The sequence below is a fragment of the Molothrus ater genome, chromosome 10 (assembly GCF_012460135.2).
Source record: "Molothrus ater isolate BHLD 08-10-18 breed brown headed cowbird chromosome 10, BPBGC_Mater_1.1, whole genome shotgun sequence".
NCBI lineage: Eukaryota > Metazoa > Chordata > Aves > Passeriformes > Icteridae > Molothrus > Molothrus ater.
In genome coordinates this window covers 16545989-16560818 of record NC_050487.2, presented here as the reverse complement: position 1 = coordinate 16560818, position 14830 = coordinate 16545989, and the positions used below count along the sequence as shown (strand labels likewise).

The window sequence follows — 14830 nt, the reverse complement described above, 5'->3', positions numbered from 1 at the left end:
TCATAAAACTGCCTCTTTTTCACTTCAGGACAAGTTTGAAGCTGAACAGCTGAATTTCACCGCAGCTGGTACATGAAGAATTTCAGGGCTCACTGTCACCTCTGCTATCCCAGAACTGTGGGGCACTGGACTCTAAGTCTAAATAAAGGATACTGCCTATTATACCTATCCCTTCCCTTCTCTAAGCACAGGGATGTTTGGCAGGAGAGAATACAGAGATCAGCAAAAGTGAAATTTATATTCGTTTCTCTACTCCTACCATGCTTGGAATTGTTCTTTGCTCTTACTCAGCCCTCTTCTCCCTTTCGCTGTTGTTGCACAGAGGATGAGCACCCAGGCAGTCTCCTCCATGCCCACCCTGCCTGGGAATGGGGCATTGCCCAGCAGAGCCAGCTCCTCCTCGGGGTGCCTGCTCTGGCCCTTTGGGAGAAACGATGCACATTGCACCGGGATTTACTTCGGTAATTGGGCACGGATGAGAGCAGGCTTCACAATGCAAAGCAAAAATTAAAAAATCCCTGAACAAATAGGAAAAATTCTTTATGTGGTTTGCGATTCTGGTTCCTAAGATTTTCCATTGGTGCTGGCCAATTGCTGAACTCTTCTAATAGACTGACCTGCCACCGAGCTATTACCAAACACACATGGGTAGGCCTACGCCAGCTTTCTTTGGACGTCACCTTCTCCTGTTGCCAATGCAACAGAAGCAGATAACATTTATAAAAGCCAGTGAGACTACTCTCCAAACAATGATTTGGTTCCAGGAGACAGGAATTTGTCATTTACCAGTAAAGAACAAACATTCACAGCTTGCCTTCACTGTATTTTCTACAGCTTTAACCACGTGAGCAGTCAGCAACTGCAGCAGTGAAATATACAAGCCCTTGTACATTACAGTTTCATTATCAGTCCTCTGCGGGCAACCAAGAATTGAAATGTTTCCAATAGAACAGAGGGAAGGCAGAGGTGGGTACAGGCATATCCGCCCTGCCTGGGCACGGTGATGAGGGCGAGCGAAATGCCACGATGGACGCGCAGAGGGAGGACACCCTCTGAGCCGGGCCCGGGATGAAAGCCGCCCCTGTTATTGTCACCCGGCTGGTTCTGGGGATCACCGCTGGCCTCCACTACACCACCCCGGGGTGTCCAACTCCCCGGCCAACGCTCCAGTTCCAGCAGCACAGAACCCTCGGCACTCTCTCCCGCTGCCTCTCCTGCCACGCGTCCCCGGTCCCTCGGGAGCGCGGCCGGGGCCCCGAGCGGCCGAACGGGACAGCGAACCGCGGGGCCCGGCTGCGGCGGCGCTGCCACCGGGCTGACCGGGACTGAGCGCCGCCGGGCAGGGCCGGCCCGGGCCGGGCCCCGCTGTCCCTCCTCCCCTGCCCGGTGCCGGTCCCTGTGCCGGCCCCGCTGCCGCCCCCCGCCCCGCTCACCGGCGCCGAGGCCGCTCCGCTCCGTTTGAATGTCCCAGTGCTCCGTCCGCTTCCGGGGCAGCGGCGCCTACGGGCCGCGGCGGGGACCAGAAGGGCGAAGCGCGAAGCGCTCGTTGAGCACTCGGCGCGGCGGGGCGGGAGGGGGAGCCCCGCTGAGGGCTCGGGTGTCCCAGCCCCGCTCCCGCTCTGAGAGAGATCCCCGGGGGAACGGGAGCCTCCGGGCAGCCTTGGGCTCCTCTCGGCCGGGCACAGCCCGTGAGGTGGGCAGCCCACCGCGGGCTGAGCTGGGGCATGGCGGGGCCGAGGGAGGTGCTGCCCCCGGCCCAGAGTGTCCCCAACCTGCCGGGTTTGCAGCCACCGGGATCCCGAGGGGTTTGGCAGCCACCTGCTCCCAGCCGGGGCCAGCGGAGCCTCCTGGGGTGGGTCGCTCTAGCTTAAGGCCAGCGCTCCAACTTCATCCAAATTCGTGTCCAGATCAGAGAAAAAAGCACAGGTTAGCTGATCTGATATTGTAAAGATCTGAGTCTGGTGTTGTTCCCCGAGGAAATTCAGCTTTGCAAGCACCTGTACCTCCAAAAGCCCCATGGGGAAACCTCCTTCAGTACTTATGGCCTCACCTGCACTGCAGAGAAGAGAAAGCTCCAGGATCCCATTCCCCAAGCTCTTTGGGATCCCCTTCCTTGAGCTCTTTGGGATCCCGTGCTCTTTGGGATCCTGTTTCCTGAGCTCTTTGGGATCCCCTTCCCTGAGCTCTTCCTGTTCCCCTGGCGCTGGAAGTTGGGCAGAGCCAAACCTGCTGATCCCCTGCTCCCCCACAGCACAGCACCCAAGGAGTGACCAGCCCTTGGTGCTGAGCAGCAGTGCCTGACCTCCTCCAGGATAAGTTGGAGCCTGTGGATCAGAGGGTGTCATTAAAGCATGAAACCAGAGTCAAGAGCTGGCACTTTTATTACCTCCTCTTTCTGTGACCACAGACCTCTCACAAGGCTTTATAGCAGAGTCAGACCCAGGCTCTGGCTGACTGAGAATATGTAGTTTGGTCACTCTGGTGTTACCTGCAAACTCAGGCTGTGTTTGCCAAAGAATTTCAAATAGAAGAAAATCTGAAGATCAGTCAACTGTCCTCATGGATGGCACCCCCAGTCAATCCCATTTGAGCTGTCTGCCTGGAGAATGCCCTCAGTAGATGGAGGAAGGATCCATAGGGACCTGAACTGGTGTCTCCAGGCAGGGTTCTGATGGGGAAAGGCTCTGTTTAGTCTTCATTTTGGCAGGAACATCTGAGCAGGCATCCATGCTGCCCCTTCACTTAGGGTGGGGAAGACGCCAGCCCCACGGTCCTTATTCTTCATCCTGCCTGGTATCAGTCACTTCTAAAGGCCATGAGGCCACATCTGCTCAGGGTGCAGCATCATCTGTGGCTCCCAAACACCACATGGCCCTTCAGCCATTCGCACAGTCAGCACCGCTGAGCCTCCACGAGGCCATGGCAAGCCCAGAGCCCTCCAGCTCCAGCCCTCAGCTGGGTCGAGGGAGCTGCCCTGAGAAAGCACCAAGCTCTTGTAGGGACCAAGGGCAGCAAGCACAGACCTGCCTGACAAGGACAGTCACATCCTCTCCAGGGCCAGGATGCCACAAGCAAAGGCAGCGTCTCATTTGCAGGAACCATGCAGAGCCAGCAGCCTCTGCCCATGATCTGCTGGCACTGATGCCAGCTCATCAGCTGCCCCACCCTGGCAGCTCTGGCCGCCTCAAGGAGGAGAGTGAGCACTCAGCTCTGCTCTGCCATGGCTGAGAGGCCCCATGCTGGCCAAGAGGCAGCGAGCAGCCATCCTTCGTTTGAACAGAACCACCAGTCACACAGCAGCTGCTCCCACGGGACCCAAAGACAGAGCAGGGAGACCATTTCTGCTGGAGGTGGCCCCATGGGTAGCATGGCCACACAGGATCACCCTGTCAGGGGGAGGATGTGTGCTGCCCTTCTTCCCCCTGCTCTCCTGGCTGCTGATAAAGCAAGGTGGTTGGCCCTGGGAAGGTGGGTGCTCTGAAGGCAGGGTGGTGGCACCGCCCCAGCTGCTCAGGGCTGACCCATGCCATCCATTCAGGCTGCCCTTGCTGCGTGGAGGAGAGCAGGGATGGGGTGGGGGGACCCAGGGCCTCCAGCCCCCCTGTCCCCCTCCCTGTCCCAGCCAGGTGGGAGCAGCAGCTCCTCTCCATGTTGCTGAGTCACGCTGTGTCTCTGCTCCTCTTCACTCCAGTGGGGATGAAGCCGAGCTGGGAGTTTGGCCAGGCTGTCCCCTGCACCAGGTGGTGCCACCAGCAGCAGTAGCTTCAGCGTTCCCTGGTCCTTCCACAGATGGGAGAAGAAGGGGAGAGGATTCTGTGTTTGGTGGTGCCACTGCTAGCCCTGGGGCCTGGGGCTTGCAGGGATATCAGGTGTGGTGAGAAGGATGTGGCTTCATGGCTGGATGCCTCTGTCACCATCCCCTCCTGCCTCCAGCTGGGCCCTGCTGCACAAGGGACCACGGTCTCCTGCAGGTCAGCAGAGCACTGCTCAGCCCTGCTCTCCTGGTAGCAGCCAGGCATTTGGGAATCTTGTCTGCTCCATGGGACAGGGCCTGTGTTTGTGCCCTCTTTTGCTCTACCCCATCACTGACCCAGACAAATCAGAGTTACAGCAAATCCTTGTCTCCTTCTCAGTGCCCCATGGGCACACAGAGGATTCTGAGTGGCTGGGACCAGCTGCATGCCCATCCTTCACACACTTCGGAAGTGATCACGTGCAAACATCACAGCAAGCTGGTGCCTCATGCAGGATCTCAAACACAATCCCCCAGGGAAGGGCTGGATTTCTTCACTCTCACCTTTGGCTCCATCTTCCATCCACACCATCCTCGTGGCTGCTGAACAGAAGGGAGCCATTGCCTCACTGCTGCTTCCCTGACCCTCCATGGCATCTCATGGGCTTTCCAAAAAGGAAAGGTCCCTGAGCAGATTTTTCCCCTGCACTCTCATTTCCTGGGGTCCTGTAGCAGCAGGCCCAGCCCGGTGCCCTGGCTTGCTTTCCCACAGCACAGGATTATCTCACCATCTTCCCCCAGGCAGTAACTGGGAGCTGCTTCCCGACTGGGAGGCTGGAACGTGTTGTGGCACCTCGGCCGAGGTGAGAGCACAGCTCGGCTGTGGCTGCTTGGCCGGGAGCTCCCGCTTACGGAGGCTTTGGCTCCTCTGCCCCGGTTCCAGCAGGGCCCGCCCGGCCCTCGTTTACATCAGCGTTAATCAGCAGTGACTGGCCAAGGGGCTGGAGCCACCCCGAGCTGACTCAACCAGGGGAACCCTGGATGGGAGCAGAGCAGCTCCTCTGACGCTCCCAGGCGCTTCCTGCAGCCCACCCGGTGTGAGCTGATGCTGCACATGGAAATGCCCCCTGCAAACCCAAATGTCACCTCTCACAGTATTTCAGGTAGCAGAGGAATGGAGGGCAGCAGGGTACTCTGCCTCTGCCTCCCTGCTGTTGTCTGCAGGACAAACCCACATGGCACAAGCATGTGCTCAAAGGCAAAGCGGGGCTGTGAGTTTGTCCTGGAGCCTCTGAGCACCCTTGGAAATGTCTTGATTGCAGCAGCAGCACCCAGCATTAAGCCTGAGTCTGTCTCCTTTTGACATCTCTCAGGCACTGGGAGTCATCTGGGCACTTGGCCGGGGGACATAAGCCATGCTCAGGGAGGATAAAGGGGAGTGTGACAGATTTATTACCATAAATAAGCTAAAAACCATCTCTCTCCACAGTAGATACCATCTGCTGTGTCACAACACATGTGGTCTTGTCCCACCCGTCCTTCAGCTTCTCCAGGCTTCTCCTGAGCCCTCCATACCTCTGGTTGGGAAACTTGCCACCCAGGATCAGGACGGATGGGTTCCCATCACCTTCATTGCCTGGAGGAACTCTGCAACTCACCCCAGGCAGGGGGCAAGGTCTGCCTTGGCTTTGTTTGTCCAGTCAAGGAAGAGAGAGCTAGACCCCAGCAAAGAGGGTCAGGCAGACCAGAAGCAGGTGAAGGAGGCAGTGGAGAAAGGAGGTGAGAAGCCAGGGTAGGAGCAGGGTTAGTGCCTTGCAACTTTAATTTTGATTTGTCTTTTGGATATCTTTAACTCTCTTCTGCTTGTTGTAATGGTCAAATCTCTTTTATAATATATCTCTCAGTTTTCAGTGTGAGGGCCTTCCAGTGTCAGGACTGAGCCTCCCAAAGGTGCTCAGACTGGCTATGGATGACACCAAAGCTCCAGAGGTCACATCAGAAAACTTGGGAAAGGAGCTGCCCTGCACTTACTGAACTTGTGGGCAGCAGGGCTGGGGGACAGAGGGGCAAGGGATATGCAGTGACTTCAAACCCCTTCTGATGCTCCCAGGGAGGTGGAAAAGATACTTTCCAGAAGGGCAGGAACTAAGGAACCACACTGCTATGCAGTCCCAGGGGTAGGGACTCACCCCACAAGCCCTGATCTCTGCCCTGCATCTCCCACTCCACACACCAGGATGAGATTGAAACAGCCCCCTCGGGACTGCCATGCAGATGGGTGATGAGTGGGGACAGCACACCGAGGGCATGGGGGGATGCTGCAGGGGGGACCATGGGCTGAAGGGTCGGTGGGCACGTCCCAGCAGCTCGGGGAAGGCAGGCAGGGGCTGTGCGGCCCCGCTGCGTCTGGCAGGCGGGGCACCGAGTGAGAGCAACTTATCAGTATTAGCTCATGTGAAAGCTCGGTGCCTTTGTATCTCAAGCAAACACCGGCCATTATGCCCCAGCAGGCCGGCATTGTTATTCTGTCTGGTTGCTTAAGGTTAGGGCTGTGGAGCCCTGCACGTCCACAGCGGCTGCCTGGGGTGGCAGCGGGGCCACCACGACCCCCTGCAGCCAGCAGAGCTCCCCAGCCACGGGAGCAGCCACCTCTGCTGCTCCCAGGCATGGCCAGAACACAGCCAGGCCCTTATCGTCTCCACAATGCTGCCCCACCATTCGTGGTGCTGAAATCTTCCTCTTCCAATGCCAGCCCCCTGCCCCAGCCAGGGTCATGCAGTGCTCCTCAGCTGGCACAAGCTGCACAAGCTCCCTCCCAAAAAGAAAAAATAAAAAGAGGCAAAAAGCCCAAACTTGGCTTTAGTGGGATCAAAGTGGGATCACTCCCTTTTAGGAGACCAAAGGCTTGACCACCAGCATGGCCAAGAACAACACATTTGGCTCTCTGCCTCCCAACACTCCCCTGGGGATTACCACACCACGGGCTCCAGGGTGACTCTCAGGAAGCCCAAAAGATTTGCCCTGAAGAACCAATGCCAAAAGGGACTTCCCACCACCTGGAGTGGGTTCCCAGGAAGCCAGTTCAGAGGAGCTGGAGGATGTTTGTGTCTGGCAGGGGGGCTGCAAGGGAGCTGCTGCTGATGGCTTCTTCGAGGGTGACAGGGGTTTGCACAGCCAAACCAGGTGGAAGAGGCTCCTGCCAAGCCAGGATGTGCTGCTGCCAGAGCTGTGGGGCTGGTGAGGACCTGCTCTCCAGGTCTGGGTGTGCACATAGCACAGGAGGGCACAGACACCCTTCCCCTGAGGCACTGGTGGCATCCGGCTCCACCACTGGGATGGAGATTCCCTGGATGCAGGCTGGGGGTCCATCCCCACAGGATAAGGATCCTGTTGGATCTCTTCTCAGGATCTGCACACAGCATGGCTCCCTGCAGGGATGAATGTGATATCCATAACTCATGCTGGGGCTTTTCTGGGCCATCACCCCTTTGGGCAGTTCCTATTCCCAAAGGGATGCTCAGTGCCAAAATCAACAAGCCTGGGATGATGTTGGGACCCCGAAGCTGCCAGTGAAACACTGCCAGACCCCCATTTCTGGAGGGAAGGCATCTGCAAAAAGGAGGAAAAAGACAACTGTGGCATTTAGCTTGGAAAATCCCAACAACCTGCCCCTACATCAGCTGCAGACCTGAGGCTGCCAGGAGCTGGAGGCAGTGCAATTCATATCCTCTGAGGACTGATGCAGAGGGAGGCTCATGGTGTGGAGTCACCCGTGCGTTAGAATTGCTTCATTTTATTGACATTCAACAAAACCCTGAGACATTGTGTTCCTGCTCCCACCAGAGCAGTGAGGCATCCCAGCTCCAGAGCACAGATATCCCATTGTAGCCGTGGGAGAAACACCCAGAATGTCAGGAGGAGACTGTAGCATCCTAGGAAGCCCAGGAGAAATGGCAAATCCCAAAAGGCAAAGCCCTGGGGGAAAAACACACTGTGCCTGTCAGGATATCAGCACTTCTCTAGCAAAGACCTGTGAGTCTCTGCCTGGGGCTTGTCCTTTTCTCCTCAGCTTTGCCACTCTGGGAGGTTTTGGGAGGGGACAGAGAAGCCCTCTTGGTCTCTAACCCTTGCAGCACACACAGCCCCATTCTTGCCTGCCCCATCAGGGCAGCCCTGTGGTCTGTCTCCCCATCACCATCCCGGTTTGGAGAGAGGGGATATTGGCCATGCCTGTATCCTCAGACAGAGCCCTCTTCCAGACCCAAAGGAGACAGGGGAAAGTGCAAAATCCCATAGTGTTTCCTGTAATGCCTCATTCAGCAGCAGCAGCAGCAGCAGCATCCAAAACAAACACCAGGGATGTTCAAACAGGCCAAAATCTCCATCAGTGTTTCAGTGCGTGGAGCCCCCCCATCCCCATGACAGCCTGGTGGCTGCTGGGGCTGGGGGCTATAGTGGCCAGGTCTGAGCTGCCAGGCAGTGCTCCTGCCTCAGGGGCTACAGCGTTATTCCCCAGAAAACCTTTCTTTAAAGCATCCTCAGGAGGCACATCACCACAGACGTGGGACCAGATAGTCTCCTGCATGCACCAGAGGCTGCTCATCCATCCCCATAATGAAAATTGAAATCTCTCTTCAAACTGCTTCCCACTGGGCTGGCTATCATCAGACCCCTAGAGAGGTACTCTAAAACCGGTAAAAAGAAGAAAACCAACTGTAAAAAACTCCTGTTTTGGCACATCAAACCCTTGGTGACATTCTCTTGTGAACACATCATATTCCTGAGGACTGGCAGTTGGTGGCTGTGCTGGAGGGCAAGTAGCTCCCTGATCCTAATAGCTGCTCCATCTTTGTACCTCCTCCATCCCACCACCTGGGATGGTTCTTGACCAACATCTCCTTGGGTTGGCCACTGGTTATGGGAAAACATCAGCCCCTCTGGCATCACCATCACATGCACTCAGCCTTCTGATGTCTCTTTTTGCAAAGGGATGATTGGCTTTCACATGGCATCAGCTGAAAATCCTCATCTTAGCCTTATCCATCTCTTGGGCAGGAAGTACTCTCCTGGCCCAAGGCAGCAGAAGAGACATAAATCTGGCCAGTGATTTCCCAAATCAATAAGGAACATACTCCCTAAGGATTAGTGAGTTGAAGAAAAAGGAGATTAATCACTGGCTGTTCACTGCTAGAGTAGCAGCTTGCTTCAGACTGGAGTCCACATTTCTATCCTGTGAACCTTCTTGACATGATCCTCTGGAAGGTGCCTGGAACCTGGCTCCTGATTTAAGCCAGGAGAGCCAGGGCCACACTGCTGCCCAGCAGGGTGCAGCCTCACCCCTTCCTTGTGATGGGGTCAGAACACCCCATGCTGCTGTCACACAGATCCCCATGACCCATCTCCTCCCACTCTCCAAATCATGCTGGCACTGGTCACACTTGGATGAATCCCTCTCCATCCTCAGACAGGGGACATGTGTGCCCTCACACACACACAGCACAGTCTCTGCCCCTTCCCCACTCCCTACACACACAAGTCCCCGTATCCCAGGCTCACCCCACTTCACTAAGATTCAGCAGCATCTCCACAGCAGCCCATTCCCCATAATCCAGGTTCAATGCTGGTATTTCTCAGGGACAGGTCAGCCCTGGTGCCCCTCTCTCCTCCTGTCTCTCTTTGTACCCCTGGTGCAATAGGGAGGGGTGTCACCCCCTCCATCCCACCGCACAGGTCTCCATCCCTCCTTGTGCAGCTGTGCAGGATCCTTTTTGCTCTCCAGTGCCTGGAGAAGACCCCTGTGAGCCCAGCCCTATCTCTTCACTTCTCATTTTCCACACATGCCTCGAGTCTGCCAGTTCTCATCCTGGGTGACCATCCCACAGGGCTGTGCACTAATGAAGGTCCATCCCCTTAAGGGTTAAAAGCTTTCATGCCCCCACCCCACCAAACAAAAGGGTTTCACACTCTTAACCCCTTCCTGCACACCTCTGCTCCAGCTCTGAGCTTTTGCCACCCCAGCGGATCCGATCTGGTTTGAGTTAAGTCTTTGTGTGCGCCCGGCTCTGACTTCGGCAGAGTAATTTGAATAACAAGACTAATTGGATTTATAAAGCACAGCCCCCCCTCTCCCCCCCCAAACCCGAGGCTCTGCACAGTGTGACAAAGAAAACACACTAATGAAAACCACGCTAGAGAGAGCCCAGGGCAGGGACAGCCTCCTGCGGGCGGGCACTGGCTGGGACCTGACCGCCTTGTGGCATTTGTGGCGATGCTCTGATCCCGCGGGCCGAGGGCAGCTGGAGCAGCTCCGGGACCGACGCCGCGAACGGCAGCGTGCGAGGGGGGCTGGTGGTAAGCGAGGTGGCCCTTCTGCCCACACTGTGACATTTCTCTGCAGCCATCCGCCCGTCTCCTTCCCCGCCCCGGGTCCACTGGGAGAAGCCAGGGGACAGGCTGCCCACAGCAGCAGGGCAGGAGCCAGCACACCCAGAACGCTGATGGCAGGGTTCTGTGGGGGTTGCTGAGCTGCTGGTGGCCTCAGGCACCCCGACATCCCTGGAGAGATGTCATCTCTCATCCTGTGGAGACCCGGGCTCAGCTGCTGCTCCCCTTTCCCCTTTCCCCTTTCCCCTTGCTGATGGGGGTAGTGGTGCAGAGCCCCCCATTTCTTGCACCCTGGTGAGGCTGGCTGCAGCATTCCAGCTACACTTCACGTGGGACAAGGGCTGAACCCCGAGAGAAGGGGCCTCTCTCTGCTCCTTGCCTGCACCCACGGCTCTCTGGCACCCAGGGTCGGCTCTAATCCCGACTCCATCGCTTTGCTCTGCCTGCACGCAGACAAATGCCCAAGCACAGCTTCACACTCAGAAAAGTCCAAGTTGTCTCCACCTGGCAGGCACAATGGAAAAAACACCGAGACCTTCTCCTTCCAGCTCCCGTTCACATGGAGCTGAAAAGCTGATCTCGTTTGAAGTGTCCCGTGCCCAGTAGCCTGGGCTGTGGAGGAGGAAACATCTCCCTGCTCCTGCGCAGGGGTACTACAGACCCCCAAATAGCCATGGTCCCCCAGCAGGGGCAACTTCCCAGAGATTTTTGGAGCAGCAGAGCCCAGAAAGACCAGGATACAGAGCAGGAGGAAAGGACCAGACTGAAACAGACTCCAGGGACAGGGGGAAGAGCAGAGAATATTTCCCTGGTCTCAGGGAACGGATTTGGGGTGCAAATCCAGCTTAATGCAATTCAGCCCTGGATGCTCCTGCAATGAAAGGAGTGTCTTTCCTCATGCCAATAAGAGCATTCCCCCTGGACAGAGGGCCAGGGATGATGCTCATCTCCATCAGCAAAAAGCCAGCAGAGCTCCAGAGCTGGCCATTGTCAGCCCCAGCAGCAGCAGAGGCACAAATCCTGCCCTGTCAGCCAGGGAAGGAGAAGGCTGAGAGCAAGGGGCCTCCCCAGAGGCCCTGCAATCCACTGGAGCTAATCCCAGGATCACACCTTTCTCCTGTACCCTCTAGCTCCAGGAGAAGGTCACAGGGAGTCCATGCTGCACAGGGGTCAGCCAGTGAGGTCCTGTCCCCACAAGGGACCCTGGGACACTGTGCCCTGCAAAGGACATCCTCAGGGTGCTTGAAAAGCCCCATCTCCAGGGCCAGGAACACCCTCAAGGTCCTCCCAGAAGCAGAGGGAGCAGGTCAGTGCCCCGACCCGAGAGACCCACTTAGATCCCCTCCAGAAGCACTGAGGCCCCCTCCATCCCTTTGTGTCCCCCACGTCCCTGTCACAGAGGGCAGTGGCCCTGCTCCTGCCAAGCAGGGATCTGGGAGGCACAGATTCTGATTGAATCCTGGATGTGGAAAAAAAAAAAGAAAAAAAAAAAAAAAGAAAGGTGCTTTTTGCGCTTATTGCTGTCTTTTGGGATGAATCCCGCACCGGGACCACCCCCCTGCCTGGCCCGTGTCCTTCCGCGGGAGGTCAGCAGGAGGGCAGTGTGGGAGCCGAGGGGCCGCGGGGCAGCCGGCAAGGGGAGGGCAGGCAGCTCCAGGGGGGCCGGGGGCATTTGGGGGAGGGCGGGGGCATCCAGCCAAATGCACCCCGCTTTCCCTTTCGGGTCTCCAGCTCCCGGAGCTGGTTGTCCTGTGTCATTTGTTACTGCCAGGGGAGAGGGGATACCACCACCCCCCCCTTTAAATTCCTGCTATTGTGGAGTGCAGGCCGGGTTGGACCTGGGTATTTAGATGACATCACCGAGCAGGTTGGGTTATAAAATGAATGAAGCAGAAAGCAGCCCAAGTTCACTAGCTCGGCACTTCGCAGGCGGCAGGAGGGACCTCGGGGCTCCGCTCTGAACTTCGACTGCCGTCGGTCTCGTCCTCTCCCCGGGGCTGCCCTCGGCTCCCCGCTGCCCCCCCGGCCCCCCTGCCGCTCGGCCCCGCAGGATGCAGATCTCACCCTTGCTGGCTGGTGGACTTTTACTCGCGCTGCTCTCCGTCAGGCTGGAGGCGAAGCCGGCGTCTCAGCTCCCACAGAAGGTACGGCTGGAGCTTTCTCCATTTCCCCGGCTCTTCCTCGTCTCCCGGTCCCGCTCAGAGCTCTAACCGCACCGGGGGAAACGAGGGGTGCCTGTGGGGTGCCGGACTCAGTGCAAAGAGGGGTTTTTCTCTCCGCATGGGCTGTTTGACTGCAAGGGGGACTCCCTGCTTCTGCAGGCTGTCCCGAACGTCCGGGGACATCCGCCCAGAGCCAGAGGCTGGAATGGGACGCGGTGCGCCCCGCAGCCCGCGGGATCGGGGCAGGGGAGGGGGCAGTGCGCTCCCCGGAGTCACCCTGGAGACCCCTCTGTGCCGGCACGGGCAGGGGAGCAGAGCCGGAGCGGGGCAGGCAGCAGGTGCGCGGTGGGACAGGGCGCGGGAGCAGAGCCCTCCGGGCAGTCCCGGCCAAACAGGCCGGGCAGGGACACACAGTGGCTGCCCCGTCCCCGCGTGTCCCATGGGGAAGGGGTGCCCCAAATGAGAGTGTCCCGGGGACCTGGTTGTCCCTAGATGCTGAGGACGAGGGATGTCCCCGAGGCCACCGACACTGGGTGGTACTGCCCTGAGGTCTGGGCACAGAGATGGGGACCCGGTCTGACGAGTGCCCCAGGGCAGCAGTGAGATGGGAGTGGCGGTGACCCTGTAAGGCACTGGGGTGCAGGCTGAAGAAAGTGTTGATACAGGGGGATTTTGGGAAAATGAATGAGGATGAACATTTCCAGGGCTTGGTGGGCAGCAGCTCTGAGCAGGGAGAAAGATGGAAGGCCTGGGAGATGGGGGAACAGTAAGGAAGGAGGTGTGTCCCTCTAATTGTGGGTCAGAATTGGAGAATTGGGAGGACACAGACAGCATTAACGAGGGGAGGGAGCAGCAGGGAGGAGGATCCCTGACCTCCCCACCATTGCCTGGGACAGTCTGCAAGGCAGTGGTGCACGGGGAGCTGTGGGGCAGGACCCCTGCCCATAATCTGAAGAGGTCTGTAAACTGGTGAGGGATGCAGTGACCGGAGGGATCTGAAATGAAAGCACCTGCCAGCTTTCAGGCCCCTTCAGATTATCGGTGATGGGGGGAGGACGGGACGGAAGGGGGCGACAGGTTAGTGACAGCAGCACAGCTGAGGTGTGCAGCACCACCAGCCCTTTGGAGGGGCGGTGTGGATATGCAGTGACCGGGACAGGAAGACACCGCTATGGTGTGGGTCGGGGGATGCTCTGACCCCAGGGAAGGGCGCACAGATTTAGGGAGGAGAGAGGACGCCCTGGGCACAGCCGCGGGGTGACGGACTGCACTGCCGGGCACAGATCCAATCGCGAGTTTGCATCGCAGGGGGGATTCACCGACCCCTCTGCGCGTCCCTTACGGGGGTCCCCAACACTGATGGGAATCGCTGGGGACGGCGGCGCTCTGACCCTCTCCTCCCCACAGGCCTCCCGCGGGTCGGCGGCGGCAGCAGCAGCGGCAGCGGGTCCGCCCGAGGCGCCGGAGCGGGAGAAAGAGCGGGAGAAGGAGCGGAGCGGCGGCGGCGGCGGCTCGGGCCCGCGGGAGGCGCGGGAGGCGCGGGCCGAGGCGCGGCCCCGGGCGGGCTGGGCGCGGCTGCTGCAGGACCCGCCGGGCCGCCGCCACAAGGGCCCTCCACAAGAAGGGCCTGGGCAAGGGCTGCTTCGGGCTCAAGCTGGATCGCATCGGCGCCATGAGCGGCCTCGGATGCTGAGGGACCCCTGGCGGTGAGTGCGCGGCCGGGCCGGGATGGGGCCGGGATGGAGCCGGGGGGCTGCGCTCCGGTACCGCGGGGGATGCGGAAGATGCGCTGCCCTGCGAACGCGAGATGCCAGCGGACGGGACTGCAAGTGTTCACCCCGCTGAGCCTCGCAACCCCCAGCTTTGCTGGCGGGCAAAGGCCACACAAAGGTGGCCTTATTCCATTCCCGTCCGGAATCCACCGTCCCTCCCGCTGCCTTGCCCTGCAGAAGGGTCAGAGACCCCAGCTGCTCCTGCAGCAGCTCAGACTGAATTCCCCCTAACTTGAGCTAGACCCGTAGGCTCCGGGAAGGATGCAGGAGGAGCTCGGGTGCAGCCACATGTTCCTAGTTGCCCCCTCTGCTTGACACACTCAAGTGACCTATGGATAGTGTTGGGAGGGCAGGGTACCCGCTGTGTGCCTACAGCTGCAGAGTTAGGGAGGCTCCTGTCCCAGCCATGCTCCAGTGCTTTGAATTTAAGGAAAAACAACACATAAGTTCCCCAGGTGTCTTCTAGGTGTGGTGACAGCCACGAGTAGCACTTTCCTAACTGCAGCTTTGTATCTGAGCAAGTTATGGGAAGCTGGGAGAAGTTCCTCCCACGGTGCTTCACAGCCACTGTGTAGCAATGAATGGGTGAAGGAGGGTCGCTTCCCCAAAGTGATGGGTTTGGGAAAAACATAGCAGTGCCTCCCCTCCCAGTTCTCCCTGCAGGTACTGGGGACAGTGAGGCACAGTTCTGGCCTGGCCCTGCCAGCAGGACACACACAGATGAACTCAGATTTCGGGGAGCTCTTACCACTGTAGCCCAGGCCACTTGTTCTTCTTCC

At 58.4% G+C, this 14830-nt stretch overlaps 2 protein-coding genes across 3 annotated transcripts in view; one reads left to right on the top strand and one right to left on the bottom strand.

Annotated features, from left to right (window-relative positions):
• DIS3L2 (DIS3 like 3'-5' exoribonuclease 2) overlaps positions 1 to 1490 on the bottom strand; it is a 180299-nt gene extending 178809 nt beyond the window's left edge. Inside the window, exon 1 of one of the 2 annotated variants that reach the window (XM_036389136.2) lies at positions 1434 to 1490. The gene's annotated coding sequence lies outside the window, so the exon portion shown is untranslated. The remainder of the gene's footprint in view (positions 1 to 1433) is intronic. The other variant, XM_036389137.2, reaches the window with a different exon arrangement.
• A 10538-nt stretch (positions 1491 to 12028) lies between these two features.
• Positions 12029 to 13980, top strand: NPPC (natriuretic peptide C). The gene is given in 3 exon segments (XM_036388646.1): positions 12029 to 12261; positions 13687 to 13890; positions 13892 to 13980. Coding segments are annotated over 3 exon segments (378 nt in total). The 5' UTR covers positions 12029 to 12168; the 3' UTR covers positions 13973 to 13980.
• The last annotated feature ends 850 nt before the right edge of the window (positions 13981 to 14830 follow it).